This window comes from Melitaea cinxia, chromosome 11 (assembly GCF_905220565.1).
Source record: "Melitaea cinxia chromosome 11, ilMelCinx1.1, whole genome shotgun sequence".
NCBI lineage: Eukaryota > Metazoa > Arthropoda > Insecta > Lepidoptera > Nymphalidae > Melitaea > Melitaea cinxia.
This window is the reverse complement of record NC_059404.1, coordinates 1,553,401-1,567,290: the sequence shown is the minus strand read 5'-3', so window position 1 is coordinate 1,567,290 and position 13,890 is coordinate 1,553,401. Positions and strand designations below refer to the sequence as shown.

General features: G+C 36.0%; 1 protein-coding gene across 1 annotated transcript in view; it reads left to right on the top strand.

The window, feature by feature from the left end:
- Positions 1–536: 536 nt before the first annotated feature.
- LOC123657839 (high-affinity choline transporter 1) overlaps positions 537–13,890 on the top strand; it is a 30,767-nt gene continuing 17,413 nt past the window's right edge. Inside the window, exons 1-3 of the mRNA XM_045593345.1 lie at positions 537–702; positions 7,926–8,033; positions 10,978–11,133. Of these exons, the coding sequence (XP_045449301.1) occupies positions 537–702; positions 7,926–8,033; positions 10,978–11,133 (430 nt within the window). The remainder of the gene's footprint in view (positions 703–7,925; positions 8,034–10,977; positions 11,134–13,890) is intronic.

Here is a 13,890-nt window from a genome sequence, read left to right as displayed (position 1 = left end):
TACTACTTGTAAAAGACTTCTACGGTGTGTGAAAGGGAGGTGCGAGTTTTTAAGGGCTTTTCTTATCAAGTGAGTGGCTTTAAACATTAATATTAGTATCACGAGTATTAGTCTTGTGTGATTTGGTCGTAGATTTCAGTAAGAAAGACTAACAACTTTTGTATACTAACTATCGCTTTGGCCGTTAAAAGAATTTAATAAATACGACAAAACACACATAGAAACATCACTTTTCCAAGTGATTGTTTATATAATGAAGTAACTTGAGATACAAAGTCATTATGATTTATTCATATTTGAAACTCGTTTTGCGCAAACAATTCGTTTAATGTCTACCGAACGTATTTTTTTAAATTGTTAATATTGTTGATTGTATTATAAAACTGAGAATTGACGAAATATCTTATGAAGATTCTGTATTACTTGCAGTTATCTTAGATATTATGTAGCTGTAATAAGTTTCAAACTTCATCTCAATATATATACGACTCATAATATACGACTCTGATTGATGAATTTTTTACAGGACATCGAAAATGATTAACATAGCGGGCGTGATTTCGATCATCCTCTTTTACGTCCTCATCTTGGCCGTGGGCATATGGGCGGGTCGCAAGAAACCAGCTGGCAATGATTCCGAGGAAGAGGTCATGCTGGCCGGGCGGTCCATTGGGCTTTTCGTGGGCATCTTTACTATGACAGGTAAATAAATAAATAAACCCTTTAACTCAACGGTTCCTAAAGGATTTACTTCAGTGTCGCGGGTCTGGAAACACACACATTACACAAGAACCAACGCCCAGACCATGACAAACGTCTATACGGCAATTACAAATGTTTCGAAGAAATATCGAACCAGTGATCGCCAGAGCAACATACATAAATCAGTCCTGAGACAGTTGGGTTAATGCGTCATCATAGGAATTGATACGAGAAGAAAAAAGCTTAGCATATATTTGAAATATACGTAGACTGTACTGAGTTATCGAACAATCTCTCGCTTGATGCGGAGATCGATATTCGTATCGGCAAAGCGGCGACCACCTTCGGGCAGCTTAATACGAGAGTATGGAAAAACAAACATCTTACCACGCGTACCAAGATGATCGTCTATCAGGCATGCATCTTGAGTATTCTCTCTTACGGAGCTGAAACCTGGACGACGTACGCGAAACAAGAACGTCGACTAAACGCCTTCCATATGCGCTGTCTTCGTAACATCTTGGGCATATCCTGGGAGGACAGAGTTACCAACGAGCGGGTTCTTAATATTGCACAGCTGCCTAGCTTCACAGCGTTACTCAAGCAGAAGCGGTTGCGTTGGCTAGGGCATGTGCATCGAATGGAGCCCTCGCGCCTGCCTCGGCGGATCTTGCTTGGTGCTGTAGCAAACGCAAAACGTAACTTGGGGAGGCCCATGCTACGGTTTAAGGATTGCGCTAAACGAGATATGCACGCCTTTGGTATCGACCACCAAAACTGGGAAGCAGTTGCCGAGAGTCGTGACGGATGGCGTAAAGTTGTTGTGGACGGACGCAAGATACACGATCAAGCTTGGTTTGAGACTTTAGCGGCAAGAAGAACGCGACAACAACAAGCTTCTTCCGTCGCTGACACCACCCGGTTTACCTGCAGGGCGTGTGGCAAAGGTTGTCGCTCACGTATCGGCTTATTTAGTCACGAAAAGAGCTGTGTAATTAACTCAAGCTGACACTGTTTAAATCGTCTGCAACAGACGGATTGAGGCCAATGATGACTGAGTTATACTCCACGGAAGTCATACGTAACAAAGGGCATAGCAAGCACTGTTGTATCTGCCGTATCAGTCATACGACACCCTCGAGCTAAGCACTCCTATCCAGCGCCCTCCATTTGTAAAACGTCACGATTTTTATTACGAACTCAAATATGTATATTACAACTCAATATGCCTAGCCACAAACAAAATAGCACAAAAAATAGCATGTTTTAGGAATAAAAAAAAGACATGGGTTTCAAAAGCCCGTGGATGTGTCTTAATTGTATATTAAAAAAAACCTCAATATAGCAAATTGAATACAGATCTAATTAGGTATAAGTTACATTCATATATCACCGTGACACCGCTTCAAAATTCGTTAGTACTATTATATTATGAAACAATAGAATCTGGACACAGATAGTCTGAACTAGATAACGTGCGGATATGCACTATTGAACTGTCTGTATATATAGATATATATAAAACGTTACTAAATTATAAAACTTTATTTTTAAAAGACATAGGTAAAGCATCAAACAGATAATCGATCAACTTCGTAATATTTAACATACTGGCATTAAGAAAAGCTGAAAGAAAAGCTGAAATTATTATACATACATACATACATATAATCACGCCTCTTTCCCGTAGGGGTAGGCAGAGACCACTTCTTTCCACTTGCTACGATCCTTACATACTTCTTTTGCTTCGTCCACTTTCATTATTCCCTTCATACATGCTCTTTGGTTTAGGGTACTCTTGACCTGGCCTTTTTTCACGACGTCCCTTATTTGGTCTTAGAACGTCTGCCTAGGTCTACCCCTTCCAACCCTTCCATCCACACTTGCCTTATACACTTTATTCTTCAATCGTTCTTCACTCATTCTCTCAACATAACCAAACCATCTGAGCATACCTTTCTCAATTTTTGTCACTACATCTTCTTTCAGACCATAACGTTTCCTTATCTCACTATTTCTTATCCTGTTACTCAGTTTAACTCCTATCATACTTCTTAACGCTCTCATCTCAACTGCATTTATTCTGCTTTCATGCTTCTTCTGCTTCAGTATATGCTCCATTTATCCTCACATAAGCACTAGAATCCCTATAAAGAGATTGCAATGCTCGTATTAGGACACTGCTCACACCATTCACAGACAATGCGGACCACAATTCATTCCTCATCACTCTATCATAGGCCTTTTCTAAATCCATGAACGCGCAATAGACTTTTTTGTTTTTGGCCAAACACTTTTCGGCTATGCACCGCAAAGAAAAGACCTGATTCGTACATCCCATTCCCTTTCTAAGTCCCGCTTGTGCATCCCATACATTATCGTCTGTTTCATTCACAACCCTCTCAATCAACACTTGCATACAATTTACCGACGACGCTGAGGAGGCTTATACCGCGGTAATTCCTGCAGTCCTGCCGGGACCCTTTTCCCTTGTACAATGGGATGATTACAGCTTTGCACCAGTCTCCCGGTACTTGCCCGTTTCGCCAGCACAAATTGAAAAGGCGGTACAGCTGGCTAGCCACTATGCCATGTACAGCCTTTATCATTTCGACGGTAATCCTGTCATAACTATTACGTTATAATCATACTGTTTTAATAATTTTATTTATGAGGTTGCTAATAAAACCTTCTGTAGGCGTAATGAATAAGGTGGGTAGACGATGATAGGCGACTTCCAAGAAACAGTATTTTATTAACTTGATGACTCCTACATACTTATTCATTATTATTACACATTTTGTATCATAATGTAAATATGAAACATTTTTAGTGTATATTTTTAGATATTCTTTATTTACTTTAGCTTCTTCAATGCTTTTCCAACTGGCTTGCAAGAAACGTGGCCATGTACTCATGAAAAACATCTAATAACTGTCGTCTATATTTATGATCTCGGAGATCGAGTCTCTCTTCATGTTTTCAGTTTAATAAACACACACGTATACAATGTAACTACCTACCAATAAAAATAAAAAAACTTTCAAACGACTACAAGAAAAATGGCATGATTAATTTTTTTGTGTTTTTTATTGTCACGGTAAAGACGGGGCGAGTAAAACGAGGGCTAACAATATCCCACAACTCGTACAGTTTTATGGCACTTTACGGAAAAGCTATCACGCCTTCAGGTTTGAGCTTTAACAATGTAATTTAAATATATATTTAGATGTGTTATATATAACTCTTATATAAAGAACTGATAGAAAGAAGAAAAAAAAGTATAATTAACTATGATATTGTTCTACTAACGCCATCTGTGATTGACAACTAGACCTAATTAGATTTATACTACGACGTCGTCTACAGCCCTGACAATTAAAATGTTAATTGTCAGAGCTGATGATATCTGTCACTCGAACGAAGTCACCTGTGTAAGCTACGGTTAATTATCAGAATAACAGTTAATAGAATGACATATATATGTGGACTTAGTAGCGTGAGCATTTATGCTAGGCGTGTGACTTGCAATCAATATAATAAAAGGATATTTAGTCAATATTTAATAATTGTGCTTGCTGGCAAACGATAAAACCCGACTTCAATTACATCGACAAGTTATACAACGTAGGTAGACAAAAATAGTCAAGTAAAAACGCATTATCAAAGATTACTCTAAAACTTGTAATTAGATCTCGATGAAATTTAAATGTGACAACGTGATAAACATCGGCTTTCGATTAAATTAAAAATCATCAAAATCAGAACAACCAGTAAAAAGTTATGTGGATTTTTTAGGGTTTCCCTCGATTTCTTTAAGATCTCATCATCAGATCCTGGTTTCCTTATCATGGTGCCACACTTAGGATATCTCCTTTCCAAAAAAAAATATATCAAAATCGGTTCATAAACGACGAAGTTATCCCCGTACATACATTAAATATATATATACACAGTCGAATTGAGTAACCTTCTTCTTTGTTGAAGTCGGTTAAAAGTAGCTTTTAAGAGTTTATTCCTTAAGAGCCATTTCACAATTTTACGCTCTGCAAGTTTAGGTAAATTTGGTCGCATCGCGCGAGTTGTACGAGCCGCGCGATCTTTGTGCTAGTACGTATAGTGTGACAACCAAAAGACCATCGTGATCATTTTCTGATGTATAATAAAAATTATAACTATGGTATAAAATGTTTTTTACATAATTAATTTGTTAAAAATTTCAAGTACCTTATATAACAACAGTCAATAAATTTAAAATAAAATTAAAAAAATCAATTTTATGAAACAATTTTTTTAAATTGATTTAGTTTTTTCAGTTTACGAATGAATCTAATATTTACGATATGAATAAAAAAGCATTTAATGACATCGACACCGACAAACATATTAATTAACAAATAACAAGACAAACAGATTGAAATGCCTATTTGTATTGATAGTGTGAGAAAAGAAAATTAAATTATACATTTGTTTACAGAAATTATCATTATATTATTTTACAGTCATTTTCGTAATATGTTTATTTTATTTATATTTTATTATGAAAGTATCAAATGCGTTTTATCCGCTATAACAACAGGCGCTTGGCGCGTGTGAGCGAAAGAGACGGCTGCGCAGAATTTGGCGTGGACCTTACCTCTAAGAGCGCTAGCGCTCGACTGATTTACCGGGCTTGATGCGTGGCAATATATACTATCTTTTTATTATTTAATATAAAATGTATTAAAAATAATTACATCTTTTAATTATTTTTTTTTGTATTCCTTAATGATGTAAGTTTACTTTGATGAAGATAGTTCGTTAAAATTTCTTAGTTTTCTAAGAGAAATATCGCTTTTAAAATTGTACTTATTTGGAAAATATTCGTAACTTTAAATTTTTTTTATCGTTTAATAGAGATACAAATGGAATAAAAATCTATGATAGTGGACAACAAAATTATATTCCACATATTATGATATTTTTTTAAAATGGTTTCAATGTAGAGGTTATTGAAAAGTAGGACTTCAAAGTATACATTGCGACCGTTTACCCAGGGAGGAGGCTGATGAAAAGGTTAATAATTTTATACACATAATATAAATCAAAATTCTGATCTGACTATGGACTACAACAAAGGTTGCTCTATTATATTTCAAGAATATAAATTACATTATTGCATCCAACACTGAGATTAACGACGTCAAAATATTACAATTTCGCGGATTGTTACCGATTTTTGTGAAATGGCTCTTAAGAATCAATTTTCATACAAGGCCCCCGGTATGAAAAAAATATGAGGAGTAAAATCTACTGAACGAATGACCTCGTTACGTTTTTGTTAACGCCATCTATCGGAATCTAATAGAATTCCGATATATGACGTTACGATATTTTCTAATAACGAGATGGCGTCATTTGATTTGTTTATTTACCATTTGATATGCTATTAATCTTTTTCTTAGACTAATAAGCCTTTTTGTGCCTATTTTGACAGTCGATCTGAAGGAGTAAACTCCAGTCGTGCGTCGAAGCTGACACCCACACTTTTTTTTATTTATTTTCTGCTTAACGTCATCATTTGCCATTTCCTCTACGACAATCTGCATTTTCCATCGTATATTTACAGGCTAGCTCATTTATTATTTCGACTAAGATATTCTTAGACGGAAGTTTTTAATTAAAAATTAAATAACGCCTCAAATTCAACTTTGTTTAAATGCTCAATTTGTTTAATTGTTTCTTTTTTTTTTAAATTATTAATGTTAATTTTGGCGTTTGAATATTCATGATTTTTTTTAGCTGATACAAATATCCTCATAGAGATAATCATTATAGAGAACCTTCCCAAAGAACAACAAATACATTTGAAATAAAAAAAGAGTAGAATAATGAATTTATACTTTAATAACATTGCAAGCTGTAATGCTACGCCAGTAAAGAAAATAGCCACCCCCTCTCTTCCCGTGACTGTCGTAAGCGGCGACTTAGGGATAACATAGTTCCACTACCACCTTGGAACTTAAAAAGTCGACTAATGGCGGAATAACCGTCCAACTGTTGGCTTTGAAATACACAGGCCGAACGCGTCTTCGGTGCGACAAAGTCATCCCTGCGGTCACCAACCCGCCTGCCCAGCGTGGTGACTATGGGCAACACACATGAGTTCATGTCATTTTTGGCGCGAACTTGTTGAGGCCTATGTCCAGCAGTGGACTGCAATAGCAAGTGATGAACATTGCAAACATGCATATTAATTGCAGCAAATTTATAAAGATCAAATCAATTTATCCTTTGAATCTCGAATTTTCGATGAGGTCACAGGTTTCCAATGTTGTAAACAACAATAATTAAAGTGAGGGCAATTTCGAAACAATGACACGGATTACTTCTTTAACTCTGCGCTATGTATGTCCTGAAATTATGATTGTTAATGTGTAAAGCAATCTGGTCGTCCACGGCAATTACTGCTATTTCTTAGTTTTCAGCTTCAGATTTTCTGATGCTCAATTTTGCACGCATCTTACGTATACTTTATGAAATACATACCAAAGTGATTCTTGGATTAGCATTAAGGTTAATAACATTGTGAGCGATTTTGCTATTCAATTAATTAATTTATATTAGAAAAGTCTGTGCTCTACGAATATAACCAACGTTTTCTTTATGCGTATTTCAGGGGTTCTAGTGGTACGTGAAAATCCCACTATCGACGAGTCACCAGTTTCATTGTCGTTAGGAGCGATTATTGGCAAAAACGTTTGTTTAACATTTTAGATTTTTTAGATTTTTAATAACAGCGTGATTTTTCAAAGAATCAATTTTATAATGTACATATGTAACAAATATTATATTCTTTACCACACCCTTTTAACTTTTTACATAAGTTTGTAGAAAATTACACAACTTATTTAAACGTATTTTCAACAAGATTTCGTTCACAGTAGCCCATCAGATTAATAAGATTAATAGGACGCTTGGTTGTTGGTCTTTAAGATTTAAAAGATCTTTGAATCCTTGTACCCTTCTTTGGACTGTATGAAAATGAACGTCTGAGTTCCTGTCTCACATATCCACGGTCTTAGGGTTTGCCTTACTTGGCAGAAGGCAGGAAAATATCGCCTTCACTTACCATCAGATCCCTACTGTAAAGTTTCTATTATTTGACAAAGACATATTTTTTATATGTACATGATTTGCGTCAAAAATCTGAATGCAAATCTAATGTCAGATCATTGTTACAGCGACATGGGTGGGCGGCGGCTACATCAACGGAACGGCGGAGGCGATCTACACCTCTGGTCTGGTGTGGTGCCAGGCGCCCTTCGGGTATGCACTATCGCTTGTGTTCGGTGAGTACATATCATTTGGAACAAAATTATGAACACAAAATAAATTACATGTAATGATTTATTACAGCTTATTTGTACAAGAACTTTTATGTAGTAAAAATTGACATATTTTATTTATTTATTTATTTATTTATTTATTATAATAATTAAAACGGTTTACACCAGTTACATTAATTACTAAGAGAAACATAAAACACAAACATAAAAAACAGCAATCAGATAATTATACAATAAATAGAACCAAAAGAAAAAAGAAAAAAAAAAACAAAATTGAAAAAGAAAAATACAACAGTCAATAAAACAATTATACATCTCGCTCACAAAACTTCATGCATACAGATAGTATTATCGACCATTCATCTGCAAACAGATCACACTCAGGGTATGCATCCAGAAGAGCGTTGAGCGTGGTGAGAATGCGGGGAATGGGCGATTTCGCTCTCGCGACAGTACGCGTTGGAGGTACGGCAAACAGTTTATGTTTGCGGAACTGAATGTACTTATATGGGACAGCAAATCGACACAGCCCGTCACACAGGTCAGGGGCGTCAATCATACCGCGGAATATCTTGCACGCTGTGACCAACTGACGGTGCACCCGTCGGACCTCCAACGAATTATAATTTAGGCAACCCAATAGGAAGTTTGTTGGATACAAGTAGGGATAGTATCCATTAACTCGCTTATAAAGATATCGCAGGAAGGTCTTTTGTACCTTTTCCAGTAGAAGATTGTAGGTGCTATGGTAGGGATTCCATACACAGGCACTTGTTTCCAGTTTGGATCGCACGAGTGCATTGAATATCAGCCGCAACACACTGATGGAATGGAAGTCTTTTGTACTCCTAAGCACAAACCCAAGGCGCTTATGGGATTCTTTCGCTAAGGACATCACATGGTCGTGGAATGTTAGTTTCGCGTCGAATACAACCCCAAGATCCTTAATGGTGTCTGCCCTGATCATTACATGTTTGTTAATTTTATAATCAAACTTCAGAGGATCCCGCATTCGACCGAATGTCATCGTGTAACACTTATTCGTGTTAAACTCCATTTTGTTTGTGTCACTCCACTGGACAATGGAGTCAACGTCCCTCTGTAATGCAACACAGTCAGCCTCTGATTTGATCTCCATGAAAAGTTTCAAATCGTCAGCGTATAGCAGACACTTACTTTGAGCGATAACTGTTGGCAGATCGTTTATCATGATCAAGAACAGCAAAGGCCCTAGGATTGATCCCTGGCTGACGCCAGAACGCGTGTGATAGCGTCGCGACTCATAGATACCGAGCTTGACATACTGCTGACGGTTGCGAAGGTAGTCTGCAATGAATCTGAGCAGACCAGGGGCAAAACCAATGGCTGCAAGCTTTTCCAGCACTATGTCATTGTTGACCCTATCAAACGCCCTCCGGAAATCGAAGTATAGCACATCGACCTGTCCCCCCCTATCAAGACGAGCAGAGACGTACTCAACGAGAGTTAATAGGTTCGTGTCCACTGAACGTTTGCTTCTGAAGCCATGCTGCTCATTACATAAAAATGTGTCTACTTGGGCACATAGATACTTATGCAAGATATTTTCAAATATTTTCGCTGGTGACGAAAGGATGGCAATCGGTCGATATATTTTGATCGTGACTACAAAATTTTGGGTTAAAAGTTCTGATATAAGGTAACCTACAGTTTTCATTTTATTAATTGAAGGTTCAGAGCATTTTTAATCCACACGATTAATTAACATTATAGTGTCATTAATAATCTACAAAAGTATGTTGAACAGCACATAAAGTACAAAAACACACCAGAAGAAGAGTCGCATCCGCTCATGCCAATGTCGAGTGGATCTCGACACAAATTTAGGTTTAATGAGGCCTCCTTAGCGACCACTCCAAAACTATTGCGGCGCATATTCGTGTTGTAATTACAAACTCAACTAAAACTAGTTTACACATTTGAGCGTGTTCGAGACATTTCATAAACTTGTGTAAAACATTTTCATCTACCTGTAACTTTAGATTTTTGGTTAAAGTCAGGTAGTGAAGGACAAACTCCTCTTGAATTTAAATGAACCCCAATGTGAGCTCGTCGGGATACTCGATCAAAGTTATAATACTGTCGGTTCACTTATAAAGCTAAAGCTGTAAAGTTCTTATTTTTGTCGTTACAGTTGTCGCGTTTGGTGTAAAATGTTTTGAGAGTTTATAACGGTTTTAAATAAAGAGTATTTAAATATTTTAAGACTTTTATTTTTCTTTGTTTTTGTTTTAAATGGAATCTGTTTTACAAATCATTGTTTTGTTCTAAAATTATAATCTACTATTACAATATGGTGTATAAGACATCATTATCCAAATTTGTTTAATACATCTTATCATTAATAGCTTTCCAAAAAAATGAATATTAACAAAATACAAATTCCATTAATAATAATCAACAAATATTTTAAATTTAACGGGCTTTTTTGAAATATGACTCGCAAGTTCAGAGTCTGGAACCAGAAACACTGTTACAATCGTTTATGAGCATACACTACGACAAGCATTTATATGGCCTTTCAATTATCTGTATGGGAGTCGAAATCGCTAGCGCGTTATATATAGCGCTAGTTGCTATGTCTACCTCGTAAACATGTTGTCAAGTAATATTTTATTTAACCAAACATTAATCCTTTCGACAAAACACGATAATTGATAGTTGACTGGATCTTGATTACATAACCCACAAATTAATCAATACAATTGTAATATAGTTCCGCGACTATGACATTAGCGAGGAATACAATCTCAATGATTGTCACCAGGGGCATATTCTTGACGAACCTAATTCGCAAGCAGGGCTACGTAACGATGATCTCGATTACATAATCCATCTTGATCAATACCATTCTAATATTTTTCCTTGACTATCGAATTTCCATTACAATCTCAATGACTGTCACCAGGTGGAATATTCTTCGCGAACCCGATGCGCAAGCAGGGCTACGTGACGATGCTCGACCCGCTGCAGGACTCGTTCGGCAGCCGCATGGGCGGATTGCTGTTCCTGCCCGCGCTCTGCGGGGAGGTGTTCTGGGCGGCCGGCATCCTCGCTGCACTAGGTAACTATATTTAATAATTTAATATTCTGGAAATAATACATTAATAAATTACCTATATTCTAATATTACTTAAATGTATGAGAAATCTACGGTCTTTTAAAGAAGTAGAAAAGGCCACATAGTTAAATTAGAATATGACATGTGGTTCACTTCACCATTAAATTATGTGTAATGCGCTTCATTTTCAGGCAGTGTCATACTTTTATCTTTTATTTCTTTATTTTACTACGTATTACTAATAGTTTTGGTACTTCGACATTCTATATTTCATGAAAGGTGTGTGCTCTCTTAATAACACATGAAAAGTTAATATTCTCAAAACTATCCGTCAATTAGATCATGTGTTCAAAGGAAAACGGAACGAACGGAACGAAGACCGAACTTTTTGAATTTGAGAAATTTGACGTACGATTGACGTTACCTTTGCTTCCTATTTTGTGCATCAAAGGCGGAACTTAGAGTTTATGTCGATCAAAATTATTATATATTTCCACTTGAAATGTGCCCAGACTACAAGACGCCAGTTATGCCTGTAACGCAATTTAGTTGAGGCAAGAAGCCTCTTTTAAAACTTAGGATACATCTGATGTAAATTATAATTTGTCTTTTAAGTAGGGATTAAAATGATGATTTTGATATTTATTTGTTGAGAAGGAAAATAACACTATTTTCGTTCTACTAATTTAACTTATTTCACAAAATAAAGCAAATATTCGTTTGACGTTTGTTGGCTGAAAATTATAGATGAGAAACTTTTTTAGAATCGTTATGATTTGAAATTTGATGAAATTGTGGCGACATCTATCTTGCGACATATAAGCTAGAGAACCCTGACGTATACTACATCTCGATATCAAAGTTATCCGAAGATTTAAAATATATACAAAAACCCGACAACAACCGTGGGGTGGTAGCCCACCAGACACAACACCCTTCTGGTCGGAGGATCCTCCCTTTGCAATGGCGAATGAGGAATTTCACACCCTATTCCTCTCACATTCCCCCAAACTGGTGACCCCGAGCATGAATATCAGCGTAATCAGCCACTTCCTCAAGCTTCCACGGCTACTACGGGTATCCTGACCAAATGATAATGCATCACGATAGAGAAACAAACACATAAACGTATAAGAGAGAATGAGACAGAACATGTTACACTGTACTTTCTTAGTGCAAAAAAATCGCTCGTAGGCTACTTTTCAGAAGTTTCTGCCGTATGTTAATTGCACACACAGACTTTTTTACAATTCTATCGCACCTTTGTAATATATACATAAAATTATTACTAATAAAAGATTAACGGATTATAGACCTTATTTTCTTCTGAAAAAGTCTCTTAATACTCACAGTAAATTTGACAAAAAATATCAAGAAGTATTCAGTATTCTAATGTTCTTGTCTTATTATTAGATTATATGTGAAATAATCCCGCGAGCAGACGGAATCGAGTGAAATATTCAAATAATCTACAGCGAACACCAGAGCGAAGTCTATTTTTGAATCTTCATTAATTTTGCAAGCTCTGGCTGTCTGTCGTATCACCGTATCTGAAATACTTTTAAGTGACACCTTTTAAATACCTTGGCTGTCCTCTCGCCTCGCTTTTCCTCGATTTTAACGTCTATGCACTGTTTTATCAATTACTGACACGATAGGCGTTGTCCCATTTAGCGAATTGGCGCATGAAATTTAATATATCGTTAAATTTTTTTCAAAATCTGATTTTCTGTTCAATATGTGTATTAAAAAAAATTAGAAGTATTGAACACAAGTATTTGTACAAACAGGTCTTTGGAGATGAAATATAGATAATATTGTTTTATACCGAGTTAACTGAATTTTATTCTAGGTATATAAATCTTAGATTTACTTTTGGATTGTGTAAAAACTTCATCTCAAGCCACCAAAGGGGGGGGGGGGGGGGTAGGGGTTAAAAATTGCTAAAAATTGCACAGTTTAATTATAAAACGAGATATAATTTATACGAGTATATTTCAATAAAACCTTGTACAAAAACATTTTCCACATAAAATTCAGACAGCAAAGGCAGTAAAAATTTCACCCCGAATCTTTTATCAAACGTGGATTTAGAAGATCTACATTTTTTAAGGAAAGCGAATTGAAAATAGTAAAAGAAAGGCCTTTTCGACTGTCACCGCCACTTTTTGTTACACATTTCCTTTCCTTTGTACCCGTCTCCTAAAAATAATTGAAGTTTCAAAGCAGTAAGCACTTTGATACGTCCAAAATTAGTCATTACTACGATTTAGACATTATACGATGATTATTCTGACGAATAAAAAAATCTTGGACTTTTAAAGAACGATACGAACTGAATGTTGAATTTCGTTAAAAATAAGACAATTGTGTTTGCTAGCAAATGAAAAAAAAAAACACAAAAAACCGACTTCAATTACATCGACAGGTACATATGCTCTTATCGCCACTACGATTTTCCAAGACTCCCCTCGATTTCTCTGGGATGCCATCATCAGACCATAGTTCCTTTCTATTAAAAAAAAAAGAATAAGCAAAATCGGTTCATAAACGACGAAGTTCACTGCGAACACACATAAAAAATAATAATACAATAATACGGTTGTATTGAGAAACCTCCTCCTTTTTTGAAGTCTGTTAATTAAAAAGAAATTATTTTAGGAATAAGTAACTGCCTTAGGTTTGGATGAGTAAAATTATTAACGAAAAGACGAAGATCTATTCGATAGGTATTTCGATCTTAATATTACTTGATACTTT